This window comes from Lepidochelys olivacea, assembly GCF_965140295.1.
Source record: "Lepidochelys olivacea isolate rLepOli2 genome assembly, chromosome: 2".
NCBI classification, from domain to species: domain Eukaryota; kingdom Metazoa; phylum Chordata; order Testudines; family Cheloniidae; genus Lepidochelys; species Lepidochelys olivacea.
In genome coordinates, this window is record NC_140412.1 from 148,771,843 (window position 1) to 148,791,304 (window position 19,462).

Genomic DNA, 19,462 nt, shown 5'->3' on the forward strand with positions numbered 1-19,462 from the left:
GGATTTACCCAGTAAAATTTGAAAATATTTTTCAAAATTACAGTGACGTTCTCCTTGGTTATAGCTGGCAAGGTTCACAACAACAACATGGGGAGTATCTTGCCTAAAGTAACCCTGTACGCAATTAGAACAGCCCATATTCACTGCTAAAACCATCTACAATCAGGCCAGCCAGTTCTAATTTGATGAATTCAGCCTTAATCCCCACAACTTCTGAAGGTATTTTTAGTTCCTATGTGATGTCTCCCACTGTACCAGATTCCAAGTCTTCCACATTAAAGAGAATGATATTTCCAACACTTCACAAATCTCATTTACACCAACTCATTCATGGTTCTGCCAGCAAGCATAGTAATAAACCTAGCTTTCTGAGACTCTTCCTTACAGATCTTGTAAGTGCCTCTATAACATTTCAGTTCAGTTTGATTTAAGATTAAAAGGCTCTTTCCAGCCTGCAAACTATTCAAAACTTTATATGATCAGTAAACATGATTTGAATTTTAAATCAGGATTAAGCTAAGTGTCAAACTTTTGAATCTACTACAAAGTATAATAGTAGATTAAACTCATTTGCCGATGCAAATTTCGGTATCCCTCTTAAAATCAGATGTGATATACAGAAACAGCTGTTAAATTTACAGTAAGTATTGCTATACAGCTTACTTTGGCTTAGTTTGAAAATTCAACTGTGTTACTTGCTTTCTGGCAAAAATAACTGCCTTTGAACTACTTGACTGTAGCTGAAAACACCCAGGCCTAATCTCTCCACTCCCCACACATTTCTAATCAGAGCACTGACATTCAAAAAGAGGATCAGCAAAGTTCTGCTCCTCCGTTCCAGTTCCTTCTGCTAAAGCAGTGGTTCTTAACCGTATCTATACCGTGACCTCATGTTACGGTAAACAGTTTCAGGATTCCCCTGTCCCCGTTCACAGAGAAAGGAAAAAAGGAAAGGCATTTACAATCACCACGAATCTATTTGCAACCAAGTTGAGAACTCTCATCCTATGGCAGAGTTTCTCAAACTTTTCACATTGGCGACCCCTTATTCACAATCAAATTTGCACAATCACCCCCTTACATTTACTACAAAAGTAAAAAAATCCAATTTTAAGAATAAGCCTATACAATTTGAACACTCTCAATCTTTCAAAAAATACTTGATCTTGAAAGGTAAAGGTGTGTGAGGAGTGAGGGAGCGAGATTTTCTTTGCTTTTAGACTGTAATAAAATTTTCAAAGTCTTACAATCCCTAATTGCTTTTTGTGACACCCCATTCCCCCAGTCGTCAAGCTGATTAACAATGTCCAAAGGTGTTACCTGTATTGCTGATGTCAACTAGATCCATCCTCCGCCCTTTTGAGTCCCTTCTGCTCTGATCAGCCCTCCTTCTTCTGCCCACTCCTCTCTGACTGACCTAAATAATATTTTCTAGTTCATACATGTTACCCCGCACCTGCCCTTACTATTTTAAAAAGTCATTTGATATTTTATTTAGTTTTTTTTCGTTTAAGAAACCTACTTTATGTCTATCTTGACATGATAAGAAAGATGTTTTCACATACTCTTTGTATGCCTTTTTACCATCAAGGAAAAAAGCCTACCTGGGTGGTGGATTCTCCAGTGATAAGATTAACTTCTTCTGGTTTAGGGACCATGTATGTTGTCAGAGGACTTACTATATGCACCTGTTTGCCATCGTGCCAAGGTAAAATGCCAGCATGATGAAGAAATATGTATGCATAGAGTGTGCCATTATTTCGAGTTTTCTTTGGTACAGATACATTGACTGTTCTAAAATACAAAATACAAATTATAAAATAGCATAGTGATGTCAATTATAAATACAGAGTTCCTGTAACTTTTAAATGCTATATTAGAACTTGCTTTAAAAAAGTATTTAGAAAGGGTGAACCAAAAAAAATGAATTTCATCATCATGTAACAAACAAATCTTCAGCAAAATGTATTCAGTTTAAATCACTAACTTATCTGTTGGCAAGTACTTAGTGACAATGAAATTCCTCTTCAACCATGGTAAATTACAAACACAGAACTCTGGAAAGAGCGTAGCAAGAAAAAGCACGTTTTCATTTTGTATGAGCTGTGAATGCTTAATTTTTCTTTTCTTTGACAAGCTATAAAATTTTGCTATAAAATTACTCCCAATTACTACTGAAGTTGTATGGCTTAAAGTGCCACACAACATAATCATTATAAAAAGTGACAGCGAATTACGAACTAATTTGAAGTTCTAAACAATTCAATGTATTGTCAAGCTATTCTATCTCACTTCTTCAGATTCCCCGAGAACGAATTTTAAATATTTCTGTAACTTTGTCAGTGTCAGACAATGAAGCTTTCAACTCAGAGTAATAGTAATATCAGTGTGTTTAAATGCAGAAAAGCTATTCTTGCTTTATCTTGGATTACATAGTCCCAGCTGTATTTCTGTTAATTCTACCGGAGACTAGCTCTGCACTGAACACTTCTATGGACCACAGAACCAAGTTACACCACAGTAAAGGAAACATATTTACTACCCATCTGAGCTGAAGCATAATATGACCAGAGAGATAGGCTTTCCAATTAGCGGAGTTACAAGAAAAAAAATTGAAAACCTAGCAGAATCTGATATAGACAGCCTGCAAAATGGTAGGGTGTTTGCAGTTTTTTTGTTTTTGTTTTTTTAATTAAAAAGTGAAATAGGTTCTTTTAAACTAATGATTTGAAGTGGAATATTAACATAGTTCTAGAAAATTTAAATATAAAAAATTCATAACATTTTAAGTCATAAAAGCGTGATTCTGCTCTGGAATAAAAAAGACATCTTCCTAGTTCATTGACGTTCCCTCATAAGTATACAGAGTCTTACCTGTACTTCAGCAACAAAGAATTAGTTTATATTACTCTGTTAGAAATGCAGAGCTAACACAGACATGGAAAAGTAAGTTGGTGATGTGCAAGCTAAAAACATAGCTTGACTTTCAGATTCTAGGCAAAGTTTGAAACACCAGCTATTGCAAAGTCACCTGACATGTAAACTGAACAGATATGATACAGAAGTTATCGAAGGACATACCTGGATTTGCATTTCAATTTTAGTCACTATTCAGAGCAGAGCTATACTTTAAGGCATCTTGTAAAATATTTACTTAAGTTGCTGGAAACAGTTGTTTTAAATACTGGCAGCACAATCCAAACTATCCAAGTACCTTAAACATTTGGTACATTATAGACCACTGAATCTGCACAGTATAGTTAAAGAGACATTAAAGTTGGTAAAACTTGAGGTCCAGAGCAGGAGACTAGGCTACAAGGTTCCCAGACTGTAATAAAGGCAAAATAAATAAAACCAATACATGAAGCCCATCAGTGGGGCCAGAGTGGATTATATTTCTTTGTTTCCCTTTATTTTTAAATGAATTGGAGATGTCAAGAGATTATAAAATATTACGGTATTATAAAAATGAAAAACTAATATACAGTCAAAAACAAGATGAGTTTCAAACTGCCATTGATACAACATTGTTTGAAGTACATGTATTTCCAGTACAGCAGCACTTCATTCTCAACTTTAGACTAAATTTGCAATAAGGCCTGACATTTTGACAGACTTAAAATTAAAACTTTTATTTACTATTATTTTCTTTTAAATAAAGCTTGAATTTCTATATGTTGTACACTGCCTTAGCTTTGATAGTGGAAAATCCAAACAGAGTGAAAACACTGTGTTGTATGGTAGATCTACCTTAATTTACTGGCACTAACATGCATCACATACCTATTAGATACAATAATTTTGTAGGAATGCTAAAGAACTTCATAATAATAATACTTTACCTTTCAAATCTGGACTCAATATCAAAATCCTCCACATTCAATATCAGATCTATATTATTCTCAGCACCAATGTTTGACCGTGTGGTAGTGTATACACTTAACTGAAATAAAAAGGATAAAACAATCAGTGCATGGACAAAGAACTGTTTGTTCCATGCTAGTAAGGGCATGTTCCATCTCTCTAACAAAGCTGTCCTAAGTTCGCCCATATCAGGTGGCATAATCATCATCACAGGAAAATAAAGAAGGGAAGAGACCTGATCCACTGAGAAAAATAAATTATAAAACATTTCCAAATAAAAATACATATGACTTGACCACCACTGATCATTTCAGGAATAATACAAGAATACCAGCAAAATATCTGTGGGGAAGAGAGGCTAGAAATTGAATACATACCATACAATAAAACATTAACAACTCTTTGGAAGTTTTTTTTTTTTAAGGTGACAAAAACAAATACTGTCACCTTTTAAAGAGGGATCCTATTAGCAAGAAAAACTGCTAAGATGGACCGATGCATAGGGCCTAGGGCAGTTGTTTTCAAACTTTTTTTCTGGAGACCCAGTTGAAGAAACCCACAACACAGAGGAGCTGGGGATGAGGGGTTTCAGTGTAGGAGGGGCTCTTGAGGGGCTCAAGGCTGGAGCAGGGGTTTGGGATGCAGGAGGGGGTCAGGGCTCTGAGCTGGGAGTGCAGGCTATGGGGTGGGGCCAGGGATGAGGGGTCTGGAGTGCAGGAAGGGGCTCTGTGTTTTGGGGGGCTCATGGCTAGGGCAGGGGGTTGGGGTGTGGGAGGGGGTCAGGGCTCTGGGCTGGGAGTGCAGGCTCTGGGGTGTGGATGAGGGGTTTGGGGTGCAGGGCTCTAGGTTTGTGGGGGTTCAGGGCTGGGGCAGGGGATTTGGGCACGGGCTTACCTCAGGCGACTCCTGGTCAGTGGCGGTGCTAAGGCAGTCTTCCTGTCTGTCCTGGCATCGCAGACCGCACCCCAGAAACAGCCAATGGAAACTTCCGGGGCGCAGCATGGTGTCAGAACAGGTAGAGACTAGCCTGCCTTAGCCGGCCAGCACCGGCAATGGACTCTTAACGGCCCTTTTGGCGGAGCTGACCAGAGCTGCCGCGACCCAGTGCCTTACATTTCACGACCAAGTACTGGGTTGCGACCCGCAGTTTGAAAACCACAGGCCGAGGGGCAGTCCTCTGGGAAGACCAGACAGATGCCTTCTCCCCCAAATTGAAAGGCATTTCACATTAAATCAGGTGAATTATCAGGCTGTGCACCACTTACTGCTGCTACAGGTGAAATATAGAGCCTACTACAGCTAACAGTTACTCCATTAGTCAAGTGTTAGAGGTCTGTGCTGTAGATCTAAAGGTTCCAACCCTTCTGGGCTCCATGGTTCCATCTGATTTTTTTTTCCTAGATTGCTTTTTTAAAAAATTGGGAAACAACAAAACACATTTAAAGAAAAAGAAGGTTGCAAAATTAAACACACTAAATTTAAGAAATGCCAGAATTAATGTTGCCTGTGCATCTTTAATTCAGTCCCCCTGTGCTTGTGTATGCACTATGATACAATCTTAAATCACATGATCACATGCTACTCTTTCTATAGAAGAATAAGACTAATACCCAGCTCTAATATATTACTTTTCATCAATAGCTTTCAAAGCACTTTACAAAGGATGCCAGTAACATTATCCATATTTACTGAGGGGGAAACTGAGCCACAGAGAGCTGAAGTGACTTGTCCAAGGTCACCCAACAAGCCAAGTGCAGAGAGAGAAAGAGAACATGGGTTTCCTGAATACAAGTCCAGTGCTCTAAGCATAAGGCCACACTGACTCCCCAGAACCCTTTTCTCATTCTGTACACAGGTTGGACTATGCTCAAGGAATGAATGAGGGCTTTGTAGCAAATGAAGTTATCATCTTGTGAATAAATTGAACAACGGTCTTGTCAAGCTTGAACGAAATAAAAAAATTGCAAACGTTGGGCCTCAAACTTCCATATACTTCAAAATGTAAGCCTTGCAAAAATAAAGCTTACGCTTGTGGTCAGGACACACTGCTACCAGATAGCAGTATCTGCTGACTCCTGTGTACTTATTAACCCCAAATTACCACAATCAAGATCTAATTGGCTACTGAAAATAAATAGGCCTCAATTATACGAACAACTAACAATTGGACATAAAAATTAAATAGTAGTTCTTGCTTATTTTATATGGACACCACTTAACCTCATTACATCTGTGTTGGGTGGTGGGAAGTAGCATACATCCCGGGGTGAATTAGGTCCCCGAAGCATGCCTCCTTCTTCCTTCATCTCTGCAGGGTGTTAGAAGTGGGATTGCAAAATCCGGGATGAGGGGACGCAGACAGACACTTAACCCGTCTGCCCTGAGACCCGTAAGCCTCTAAAGACTCTGCGACATAGTTCACCTTTTATGCCATTGTGCCATCCCTTTGATCTACAGTGATAATGTCAGTGTCAGCATAAGTTATAAAAATTGTCTTATGCTGGGGTTTATCTTGTCACTGTGAATTTACAATTCTCCCCAGGTATTAAGTTCTGTGGCAGGTCCACGACTGTATGGTTTTACTTCCCCCCATGGTATTTGATGATTAGCTAAATGAGTTTATGGTCCGATCCAGAATTAATTTCCACCTGGATTTTTTCTTGCCTTTGTTTTTTGTTTGCTGTTGGAGTGATTTGTTATCTTCCTTAAAATGTAAAGTATTGCAAACTATAACCATGGCCGCTAAATGGTTAAGACAACATGCCTCAAAATTGGTAGGACAAGTAACAGTAACAAGGAAGGAGTTACAAAAAAAATCAAAAGAAGCTACACAGCCCTGGAATGCTCCCACCCACCTTGCAGGATGGCAAGCAGCCCAAAGACAGCCATCACAAGAACAGAATAAAACATTGAAACCAGCTGCAAGGAACCTACAAAAAATACACGTGCCATCCACTATTATAAATATTTTTGGTAAACAGCAGGCTTCAGGTAGCTACCCTGTGCCTGAAAAATGGGGACAGAAATGGAAAAAGGTGGCCCTAGCAAAATTAAAAGATGAAACTGAGTCCGCTGCATTGCAACCACCACCATATAATAAAAGCCAGGTTCTTGTTAAACTTAAACTGAGACCTAGATTGGTGCCTGTCAGAATGGAACAAGTAAGTGCACAAATGGAAAAAGTAGCACACAATACTTTCACTGAATTGGTAAATCAAATGAAGGAAAAAATGGAACAGTTCACAGAGCACATTAGGAGACAGGAGCTGCGACTCAATCCCAGGGAAGTGAATAAAAAAGAAATTCAAAGTAAAAAACCAAAATTAAGTGGGTTAACACCTAAAATTGATGCATTAAGATATGGAGTTGCCCCAAAACAGTTAACTACAGCAAAAAAGAGCACTCCTGCCATCCATTTGGCATGCACACAAAAGCAACAGACACTGGGGGAACATTCAGGTTTTACGAGAGCATGTAACTACCTCCACTCTCCTCTCAAAGACAGGATAAAAACCAGGGGTGCAGTTCCCAACCACGCAGGTTCCCAACTATTTTGACCCACGGAACCACACTCTGCACTCAGATCTAAAAATATAACCTTCTTTCTAAAATATTTTTACATACTGTTTAAGTTTTGTCCTTTATATGCTTTCTCAGTTCGCTAAACTCACTGCTGCTGCCTGTACTTTCATCTCGCTACCTTCCTAGGTTGCTCTTCACCACCCCCCCACATCCCCCGCCTCTCCTCACTTTGGAGGTTTCTGTAAAAACTATAGATTTTAACTTTTAAAACAAAAAGAGACAGCCAAAGGAAAAAGCAATTGAAAACAAAACAAAAAGAGAAAACAAAGTAAAAACTTTACATAAATCCAGTACATCAATCATTTTAACCCTTCAGGAATGCAACAGCTGGAATTATTCCTAATTTTCTTAAACATATGGTTGCCAAATGCAAAAATGCACACTTTTCTTATTTCCATATAGCAAAGTTTTAAAATAATGTTAAATATGAAGTAATAAAAAATGTCTTAAGTTACTAAATTAATACAGCAAAGTTTGCAAGTAATAATATGATTTTTTATAAATTTTTATTAAAAGTTTTAAACAACAAGGTAATAACTTGCTTATTTAGATGTTTAAGCCTTTTGTTTATTTTGTATTTTTGTTTGCCTTATTTTGTATAGTTATAAATAGAATTCTGGTACCATTTGTTTTAATTGTAAGTTTGTCCTGTGTGTCATGTGTGTTGTATGTTGTATATCACGTGACTATTTTTTATTATTTTTATTTTGTTGCAACAAAAGTCAATTTTATACCCTTTTAAAAATATATGTATATGTGGTACACACTATTTTAAGATCATGGTTGGGGTATAATCATAGCATTATTAGCACCAATTTTTTGTGCAAAGTTCAAAAAGGTTTCAGTTACAACTATATGTACATATATTTCTGTCTCAACAAATAATGCAATTGCAAACAAAAGAATTCTCTTTTATCAACCACAGTTTTTGCTTTGTTTTTTAATTTTTTTAAAATTTGTTATTCAAAGAAAATATTTAAGGGGAAACCTCAACATTAAGGTAAAAATAACACTAACAAAATGTCAATTTCTTGTGTGGACTTTTTATAAACTTATTTGCACTTTTGAACATAGTTATAAGAATGTGATAGCAAAAATGTTTTAAAATAACAATTTATGGATCAAGTTAACCAAATAATTTCAACAGGTTTTCACCTTTGACTCCCAAACATAACAAAGCATCATAAAAGTTTAATACCCTCAAAGTATTTGCATTGACCTATATTTAAAATTTAGTTTGGTTTAATTTTATAGTTGGTTTAATTTTATAAGCTTTTCTTTTGTTATGTTATGTTAATGGGAAGCAATAGTTGTTAAAGTTTGTGCTTCTAAACAGTTAACAAGAGTGAAGTTGGTATCACAAGAAAATTAACTCTAAAAGGCTTGTTAAAATTATGTTATTGACTCTTTTGCTGAAACAAAATGTTCAGCAAGGGAAAGCAATACACCTTCACGTGGAAGTTTGTGAGCATTTATTTTAGCCGTTAAGAATTACATTTAGTATAAATATTAGTAATGCACCTCAAATGAAAATGAATGTCTATACAATTGCAAAAAGAATAGCCTGTGTTATAAAAGACTTGGTCCCTAATACATTGTAAACACATTAAATTAATCTGTGTATTAAATTTGGGTTACTAAAAAAAGTGTAAAAAACAACAAAAAGAAAAAACAACCTTTATTATGTTAACTAACTAGCTATTTAAGTTGCATCCCACAGACTAAAGACACCAGAAGATATCACACCACAAAAATACCACCAGATGGTATCAGTATACAGTGAAGAAATCCCCAACCATCAAAAAAAGAAAAATGAAGTGCTTTATAAATAAAAGACTGGTCAAATACACCTCTATCTACTATATATGGACAATTAAGTTAACAATCAGCTAAAAACCACTAGCTGAACCAGGATAAATTGTCATTTAATTTCAACTTGGTTATTCTGTAAAAACAACTGTATTATTGCTGTACTACTATATTATTGCTGTACAACATTTACAAGGTGCATAACCTTGCTCAACTGTTGAATCAGCAACAAATAAATGGCAGCAAACAACATAAAGGCAAGGAAAAAAACAAATTAGTAAAGAAATTAAGTTACACAGCAACTACAAATTGGGTAAACAAATTCCTAGTTAGTACCGTTCATAATTTGGGTTACTAACACTGCATCCTAACTAAGGCACATGTTATTCAAAACAACATGTTCAGTGTCTGCCCTATCAATTTTGTTCAGTGTCTGGGTACCAATACTAATCCTGACACAGCAATATTTGAGAAATTGGTTACTGTCCATTCAGTAGTTTTTGTGAAAAATAACATCCATAAAAACAACTGGATCGATGGCAACTACTGGTGTATCACAGGGCAATGCAATCCATGGAACAAAGAAGCTAGCAGTTCCTATTTCCTGCACAGTGAAGCTTACCAAAGGATGACAACCAGCAGTAAGGGTAATCAGTAACATAAATGGACAGTACTGTTGCCACTACTCCAAATTTTTGTTTTACTTCTCATATACATAGCACTGTGGAACACATTATCACAATCCCTATTTCAGTATTTCAAAACACTCAGCCTACTAATACTAATGATATAAATGTTACTGTAATTGCCCTAATAAAAGTGGGTTGCTATCTGCAGTACCACAAGGACCACACTACAACAACAAATTGAAAAAAAATTGTTATGCTTGAATATAAAGTGCTGTTATATGTATACATACATACTATACATATATGCTTACATACACTACAAATATCTGTGCCATATCCATATTATGCATATATACTAATGATTTGGAAGTGCCTCTAAGGCTCAATCATACTATTACATTCCTCAGTCTAAGTCCTGGACCTAACATTCCCAGACCCACATATTCTTCTGGGATTGGTAGTCTGTCTTACCATACTTATTGCTGGAGCCTTAATATTTGCTTATATTCGCTATCTGTCCCGTTATAACGGAGTATACAGAAGTGAATGTTATTGTTCCAAAGCCAGAAGTTTAGGCCTCGGGGGGATGTGAATAAATTGAACAACTGTCTTGTCAAGCTTGAACAAAATAAAAAAATTGCAAATGTTAGGCCCCAAACTTCCGTATACTTCAAAATGTAAGCCTTACAAAAATAAAGCTTAAGCTTGTGGCTTGTGGTCAGGACACACTGCTACCAGATAGCAATATCCGCTGACTCCTGTGTACTTATCAACCCCAAATTACCCACAATCAAGATCTTGATTATTTTCAGTAGCCTTGAATCAAGGCTACTGAAAATAAATAGGCCTCAATTATACGAAAAACTAACAATTGGACATAAAAATTAAATACGCATTGATTATACAATTAGGGCAACCATATAAACAAAGTGGCCCACCCTGATTGGTTGGTCTGTTCTAAAACATGGCTATCAGACCAAATAAAAAGGATGAAGGCACGGGAGTGTGTGTGTGTGTGTGTGTTTTCAGTCATACCTGACCCACACCCCCTGAACCGAAGAGACGTGCACTTCTCGACTGTCTGTACTTGGCCAGTGCGGAAAGCGGCCGACTGAAAGGTAACGTATTTTTCAGACGAATGCAGGGTAAGTCTGGTCGCTTGAACCGAATTGATCATAGCCATATCGATACCATAGTATAAAGTCAATAGTAGGTAGCTGATGCATAATAGCTTTGCATGTATTTGTGCTTGTCTTTTAAGTAGTCCAAGCGGATGCATGTGGTGCGGTCGTTCATCAGCTTTATGTTGCCTTTGAAACAGTTTGTCACCAGGACTATAAAGCTGGTGAATAAGAGCCTTACTTATGCTTGTCTTCGGGGTTTTTATGATGACTTGCCAGGACCAGCATATGTAGAGTAATTCTTATTCAGTGCTGGTCTTTGGTTTTCCATTTTCTGTTTTGTTTATGCTGTTCAAAAATTATTAAAAGCCTTTCTTGAGGAATAATTAGTAGTTCTTGCTTATTTTATATGGACACCACTTAACCTCATTACATCTGTGTTGGGTGGTGGGAAGTAGCCAACAGCCCGGGGTGAATTAGGGCCCTGAGGCGTGCCTCCTTCTTCCTTCATCTCCGCACATCTGTACAGCCTCTGTTTCACTGAAAGCTAAACAAATTCAGACTCGAAATAAGGTGTACATTTTTAATGGTGAGAGTAACTAACCATTGGAACAATTTACCAAAGATAGTCAGAGAGTCTCTATCACTGACAATTTTAAAATCAAAATTGGATGTTTTTCTAAAAGCTATGCTCTGGGAATTATTTTAGGGAAGTTCATGGCATGTGCTATACATGTCAGAATAGATCATCACGATAGTTCTTTCTGGCCCTGGCATCTTTGAATCTATTTGTTAAAGAACTTGAAAGAAGAACAGACAATAAAGGAGGGTCTCATGATTGAGACAGCTGGATTCTATACCTTCCTCTGCTATACAACTCCTATGCAATAAAAGGCAAGTTATTTAACCAAATTTAGCTAATTAGCAACTTGAATCATACAGATTTGCAGAAGTGCTGAGCACTCACAGTTGCAAAACAAGTCAACTGGAATGGTGCTTTGAACATACGAAGTACAATCAAAAATATTAATTACTCTGAAAAATCAAGACCTTGATGTCTCAGATGAGGAACTCCAAATTAGTTGATACAGTGGAATCCCAATTATACAATGTAATTGGGCCAGATCAGATACCCAAAAATCCAGATAAACCAGAGAATGGGCAGCGGAACTCCAGCTGTCAGCCCCAGGTGATAGGGCTCTCGCTAACAGCAGGAGACCCAGCTGCTATCACTGCCGGGTGGCTGGTGGCTCAGCTAATATAGAGAGCTGGAAATGGAGGCTTGGTTAAATGGGGTTCTACTGTACTTCTGACAATTTTGTCCCTAATGTCTCTGTACATCAGCACAATAGAGAGAGTACATTCTGCTTAATAGCAACAAAGACATTAACAACTTCCCACTGACATAAGTGTTTTCCTACTGATTTTAAGGCTAATGGGATTTGGATCCTGGCACCAGGCATGCTACTTATTAAGAACGCAGTTTGGAAGAAAGACCCCAGCTGCAGGCAGGTTTGCGTGGCTGCACCTGGGAAAGGAAGCACTAAGATGTGCCACCAGGGGTCAGCACTCTGCATGTTCCAATGCTTCCTTCTAAGGCTACAGCTCCACAAACCTGCCTACACAGGCTAAGGGGCTGCAGGCCAGGCCGGAAGGCTATGGGCAGAGCATTCGTGCAAAGGGGGGGTTGCAGCCCAGATGCTGGAGCTGCACAGTACTTCCACTTGTAGAGCCCTGCGTGGATACACAAATGTGTATCCGCATCCGATCCATGATCTGCAAAAATTATTGCCCGAGCAGCCCCCCACCCAGGGCACATGGAGGGACCCAGGCTCCCCACAGCTGCCAGTGTGGTTCTCCCCGACCGGGCTTCAGCCAGGGAGGAGGGTGGCTTGGAACCACAGTCTGGCCACAGTCAGAGTCAGGTGGGCAGCTGTGGGGAGCCACAATGGACCTTCCACCTGCCCTGGGCATAGGGCCCAAGCAGCTCCCAGCCCCAGTCCCTGCCCCCCAGACCCTCAGCCCAGGGCAGGGGGAGGATCTGCGACTGCCCACTCTTACCATCAGAGTCCTGCACGGATACAAAATTTGTATCTGCATCCGCAGAAATGGTCCACAGATATAAAGTGAAAAAGAGTACTTGTGGCACCTTAGAGACTAACCAATTTACCTGAGCATAAGCTTTCGTGAGCTACAGCTCACTTCATCGGATACATATATATAAGTGGATACCTGCAGATTTGCAGGGCTCTATCCACTTGTGTCCTGCTGGGGTACTGCAGCCAGGGAAGGAAGTGCTGGGATGTGCTCAGCCAGGACTCCTGGAAAGAGGACTCCTGTCTGTGGGCCTCAGTGCCTGCTAAAAAAGCCACACCATCCAGGTTGCAACTTCCAACCCTGCTGCTACTCTGCTCACAGGCACGTTTGGAGGCATACAGCCACGGATGGCACACTGCAGCGCTTTCTTTCCTGGCTGCCCAACTGCCTTCCGCTTACTGGCAAACACAGAATGGCCATTTTTTGCTGGCAATCGAAGGGATTGCTAAAAAGAGGAATCTACTATGCCACCACCTCATTAGAATGTCCTGAAGCTAAACTCATTAATGTTTGTGAAGCACTCATTATGGTCAGAGCACTACAGAAAAGCCCATGAGTACATTAATAATTCTGTATTCAGTTCAAGGTTTAACCTGTGTGTAATAACAAAGGCCTAAAACCACATGAAAGAGGGGAATATTGAACACTACATATGAATAGCTAAGCCACTGAGTACCAACCCTACAATCTAGTGTGTGACACAGAGATCCTAAAGAAAACGAAGTGTATGATCACGTAATTAATGACTATCTTCTCAGTGCTTAACTTCACAACCCTATTATTATTTAAGTGTAAATGCTTTTTGCTAGATAATTCTGTATAAATACTTACGAGCATTCTCTCTCTTTTCTCCTAGCCTTGGCAATACTGGAAGGATGTTGGGGAAATACAAAATATAGGAACAAAGTTCTTCTAGTTTAATGAAATTATGCCTGCCTGGGCCACCTGCTCAATTTCTTTATTCGTTCTTCTCTCCAAACTACCACTCATTCTCTTCAACTACATATTATTTTATTCCTCAATTGCTCTTTCATAAATCTATTTTCTTTCAATACACAAGATCTCCCTTACATTCTTACATATTAGCCTCATTACTAAGCCGCTCTCGTTTCCAGGGTATATTTTGTCTTCCACTTGCTGCTTATTCTCTTCTACACCACGTTGCTGTCCCCTGGTCTCATTTCTCTCCCCACGTCCCCCGTTCCATTTCTCTCCCCGCCCCCAACAATGTTGGAAGCACAGATTATAAACTGCAAACAAAAACGGCTCTTGCCTGATGAACTTAGGGCCCGACCCCGTTAACTGCTGCAGAGCTAGTGCCCGTCAAGTACACGCCGGCAGAGACCTTAAGCTGCTCACAGCCAACGCGCTCACCCCTGCCGGAGCCCGCAGACCGGCCGACCAAGGAGAAGCTAACCAACTGCGGCCAGCAAAGCAGCGCCCGCAGGCGAGGGGCCGGGGGGCCGCAGGCCGCCCCTCGGGCACGGGAAGGTGGGGGAGAGCCCAGCGCGCGTCTCACCTGCAGCTTGGGCCGGCGGGCCAGGTAGGGCCAGATGCAGCCCGCCGCGCCTCCCGCCCGCTCTTCCTTGGCCGGGCCCGGGGCGGGGCAGGGCCGCGTACAGACGATCCCGTACATCACCCAGCACGTGTGCGCCACGTACACCGCGAACACCCCCACCACCAGGCTGGTGAACGAGCTGCGGCTCAGCATGGCCCCGCCGCCACCGTCCGCGCAACCGCCGCGGGGGTCACCCGAGCCGCCCCTGGCCACACAACGCCGCCATCCTCAGCACCCAGCGCGCCCCCCGGCACTGCCCAGCCCCCTCGCGAGTCACGACTTCCGAGAGACACCGGAAACACGTAACCTGCCTCTCCCCGCAAGAGGCCTGCCGGGAAAGGTGACAGCTTCCTGCTGGGAGGAGCCCCGGCCCAAGTGCTGCTGACGCGCCCCGGGCCACCCGCCCAGTCACCCACCCAGCGAGCTCGCGGAGCAGCGGCGGGGCCGCGCACGGCGCCGTGCCGGATCCCGCTGTAGCCGCTCCGGCGACAGCGTGAGCGGACCAGGGTCTGCAGGGCGGGGAGAGACTCCTGGCGGGCGCCTCCCTGCGAGCCCAGCCCAGCTCCCACCTTGCATTTGATTGTTGGCCGCTATGTGCCGGGGCCCTGGTGCCCAGTCAGTCGCCCCCTCTGCAGCTGGGCTTGCCAGGTGCCTGGTTTTTCCCTGGAAAGTCTAGTCAAAAGGGGACTTGTACAGTGTCCAGTCAGTGATACTGACCTGACGCCAAAAGTCCAGTGACCAGGCGCCAGGTCATTAACCTCTGACAGCCCTTGCTCAGCTGGGCAGCCTCCTACGCAGCTTTCTCACAATGCTCCTGTACCCACCCACCTGTAGTGGGAGGCCTCTGAGCCAGGGAGCCTGCTCCTGGCGCCTTCCCCAGCAACCCCACGCCCTGAACCCAACCCAGAGACCTCTGTGCTCTCCCCACCCGACCAGAATTACCAATGGGGTGGGGGGGGGGCTCTATCCTCCTGGTGCACCTCCCTGCTGGCACATTTCTGGGTTCAACCTCTTCCCCCCTGCAGCCAGGCCCAAGCAGGGAGCAGGATGGAGCCGCTTCTCACGCCAGCTGAGGGTGGCTGCTCCAGGTTACTGCCTCTCTGCAGCAAAGCAGCTGTCTGAGAGTGAATCCAGCTGGGGAGATGACGGTGGCCCAGCCTCTCTGCTCCCCGCCTGGGCCTGGCTGCCGGAGATGGGGTCTGAATGAGCCAGAAATGTGATAGGTGGGGGGAAGGGGAACTCTGATTTGCTTGGCACCCAGCATCTGGGCCCAGTGGACAGTGGAGGGGGCGGGCTGACACCACCTCCCCAACAGGCTTCTGGTAGGCAGCCTCCATGCTGCACAGAGCAGCAACCCTGAGCAACTGCCCTCAGTCAGCATGAAAAAATAGCTCTGTCCCGCCTCTTCTGCTCCTCTCCCAGGCCCAGCTGCCAGGGAGAGGGGCCATATGTGCCAGGGGGCAAGTACAGCAGGAGGACAGACCCCCTCTCCAGCCTCCCCCTCTTAGGAGACTGAGCAGAAATCGGGGCAGCACTTGACCCCACATGCTGTTTGGTGGTGCTTAGGACTTTCCAGGAGGGAGCGGGAAGATCAGGGATGTGGCGTGCTCAGGGAAGGAGGTGGAGAAGAGGGGGGGCAGGGATTTGGGGAAGGGGTTGGAATAGGGGCAGGGAAGGGAAAAGCCGGGGCAGGGGAGGGGCCTCATGGAACGGGTGGAGTGGGGGCAGGGCTGGGGGTGGGGGGGTGCTTTAACCAAAGTAATTCTAAAAGTAAATGTGTGTTTTGTCGTTTGAGTGAGGTGCATTACTGAGTGTTTATATTTTATTAAAACCCCTCTTCGCATTACAGTTTTTAAAAACTTAATACATTGACTTTTTCTTCATTTTTTTCATTTTTGACTATAATTTTGTATCATTGTGTGAAAAGGTTTCAGTGATGCGGCCCTCAGGCCACTGTACTAGTCCTCATGTGGCCTTCATGGTGATTTGAGTTTGAGATCCCTGATCTAGTGATTGCTCCACCATAATATATGTATACCCCAGGTCCAGATGCACAAAAGGAGTTAGACATTTTGGCACTCAGCATTGCAATGCCAAACTTTTAGGCACCTAGAAAATCACAGGAACAACATTGTGATCCACAAAGCCTGAGTTAGGAGCCTAGGTTCCCTATACAAGGAATGGGGAGAGATAAGCGCCCAATAATGCAATCCACAAAAGCCAGCATACTAGATGAGGAGCGATCTAAGCTATCCAGTGGGAGATGCCAACAAGCAAAGTGTATCCTAACCTCTGTCCCTCTTTTGGAGATAGTAAGTCCAGGCTGCAGGGAGACACCTATCTCTCCTACTGATCCACAACCTGGAACCCTTCTCGTGGAGTAAGGCAACTTAGGCACTTAATTTCTTACAAACTCAGGTTAGGCACCTGACTCACTCCACACAAACAGCTGAAGGAGGAGCCACTGCCTGCCTTATGAATTTCAGCCCAGAGGTTAGTGCACTCCCCTGCTCCAATGCTGGAATAATCATTGCTAGAGTAACCATCTTGAATTTTTGAGCTTTGACAAACTTGTTGAGTGCTCTGCAGTCTAATATTGGTCTCCAGCTTCCCCTCCTCTTGGGTATTAGGAAATAACGAGAATAAAACCGTTTTACCTCATAGATGTTGAGGTACTGTTTCTATGGCTTCTAACTGGAGGAGACGATTTATCTCTTGTCATAGTAAACTCTCATGAGAAGGGTCCCTGAAGAGGGACAAAGAAGGATGTTGTGGAGAGGGTAGGGAGGTAAAATGGATGGAGTACCCATTGCGAACCATCTCCAAGACCTATTGATATGATGTAATGCAGTGTTTCCCAAACTTGGGACACTGCTTGTTCAGGGAAAGCCCCTGGCGGCCCGGTTTGTTTACCTGCTGCGTCTGCAGGTTCGGCTGATCGCGGCTCCCGCTGGCCGTGGTTCACCGCTCCATGCCAATGGGGGCTGTGGGAAGCGGCAGCTGGTACATCTCTCGGCCTGCCCCACCCACCGGCAGCTCCCCGCCCCACCCCAGCTCACCCCTGCCTCTGCTCCACCTCCTCCCCTGAGTGCACCACTGCTCTGCTTCTCCTCCCTTGCCATGAAAGCTGTTTCACATGCCAAGCACTGGGAGGGAATGGGGAGGAGGTGGAACGTGGCGCGCTCAGGGATGAGGCAGGGCTGGGGTGGGGATTTGGGGAGAGGTCCAATAGGGGCGGGGAGGAGGGAGTTGGGGTGGGGACTTTGGGGAAGGGGTTGGAATGGGGGCGGGGAAGGGGTGGAGTTGGGGCGGGGCCGGGGGGAATGAGAACCCAACAGCTCTGGGGAAAGTTGGTGCCTATGGTCCCAAGATTGGGAAACACTGATGTAATGCATTACCAGATGCTGTAGAACATTGCCAGATGGTGGCCAAATGGGTAGAGAGCAGTGGTCAGCTGTAGCCGTTGCGGGCAGTGGTCTATCATGTCTCGACCAACACATCAAAATTGGTGCTTAGAAGTGGTGGCTGGGACATGGAAGACTGGGCCAGATGGTTTATGCCTAATGAACTTAGTTTTCTTCCTCTGAGACTTGTAGTATCACTGAGTCGGGTATTGGGAGGTACGTGGTTTGTGGGGCTGCAGAGTAAATTCTCTCTTCTGTCCTGGTGTGTAGATGACCAGCAAGTGGAGAGTAGCCCTAAAATCTTTTAGGGTGTGAAGAGAGATGTCTTTCTTCTCTGCAAAGAGCTTGGTGCCTCCAAAGAGAAGGTCTTCGGCAGTCTATTAGACCTCCTTAAGGAAGCCCGACAGATGTAGCCATGCCATATGCCACATCACCACCACTGTGGAGATGGACCTGGCTATTGTGTCAGCTGCATTGAAGGCAGATTGTAGCATTGTCTTGGCCACTAACTGTCCCTCCTGAATGATGGCTTTGAATTGGTCGCAGTTCGTGTCAGTTAGCTGATCAATAAAATTATTCAATTTGAAGTAGTTTACATAGTCGTATTTCACCGTTAGGGCTTGGTAACTGGCAGTTTGAAACTGTAGCATAGCTGAAGAGTAAGCTTTCCTCCCAAAGAGGTCCAAACTCTTCCAATCTCTGTTTTAGGGACTGGACCCCATTTGGTATTGGTGGCCACAAGAATTGATAGCGTCCACCACGAAGGAATTGGGTGGAGGGTGGGAGAAGAGGAATTCCATCTGACTTGCTGGAACATAATATTTTTGTCAGCCTGTGTCATAAATATAAAGGCAAGGGTAACCACCGTTCTCTATACAGTGCTATAAAATCCCTCCTGGCTGGAGGCAACATCCTGTTACCTGTAAAGGGTTAAGCAGCTCAGCTAACCTGCCTGGCACCTGACCCAAAGGACCAATAAGGGAACAAGATACTTTCAGATCTTGGTGGGGAAGAGAGAAAGGCTTTTGTTTGTGCTCTTTGTTTACGTGTTATTCTCTCTTGGGACTGAGAGAGGCCAGACAGAAATCCCTTTTCTCCAACGCATCCTAATCCAAGTCTTCAATATTGCAACCAGTATAGATAAGCCAGGCAAAGCGGATTAGTTTATCTTTTGTTTTATGTGAATTTTCCCTGTGTTAAGAGGGAGGTTTATTTCTGTTTTCTGTAACTTTAAGGTTTTGCCCAGAGGGGAATCCTCTGTGTTTTGAATCTGAATACGCTGTAAAGTATTTTCCATTCTGATTTTACAGAGGTGATTCTTTTACCTTTTCTTTAATTAAAATTCTTCTTTTAAGAACCTGATTGGTTTTTCATTGTTCTTAAGATCCAAGGGTTTGG

The 19,462-nt window shown here is 42.9% G+C and overlaps 1 protein-coding gene across 2 annotated transcripts in view; it reads right to left on the reverse strand.

Annotated features, from left to right (window-relative positions):
• CLPTM1L (CLPTM1 like) overlaps positions 1-14,966 on the reverse strand; it is a 113,118-nt gene extending 98,152 nt beyond the window's left edge. The window contains exons 1-3 of one of the 2 annotated variants that reach the window (XM_084621800.1): positions 14,622-14,966; positions 3,843-3,943; positions 1,605-1,794 (exon numbers count right to left, since the gene is read on the reverse strand). In XM_084621800.1, coding sequence (XP_084477926.1) covers positions 1,605-1,794; positions 3,843-3,943; positions 14,622-14,813 — 483 coding nt within the window. In that variant the 5' untranslated portion in view covers positions 14,814-14,966. The remainder of the gene's footprint in view (positions 1-1,604; positions 1,795-3,842; positions 3,944-14,621) is intronic. The other variant, XM_084621799.1, reaches the window with a different exon arrangement.
• Between the last annotated feature and the right edge of the window lie 4,496 nt (positions 14,967-19,462).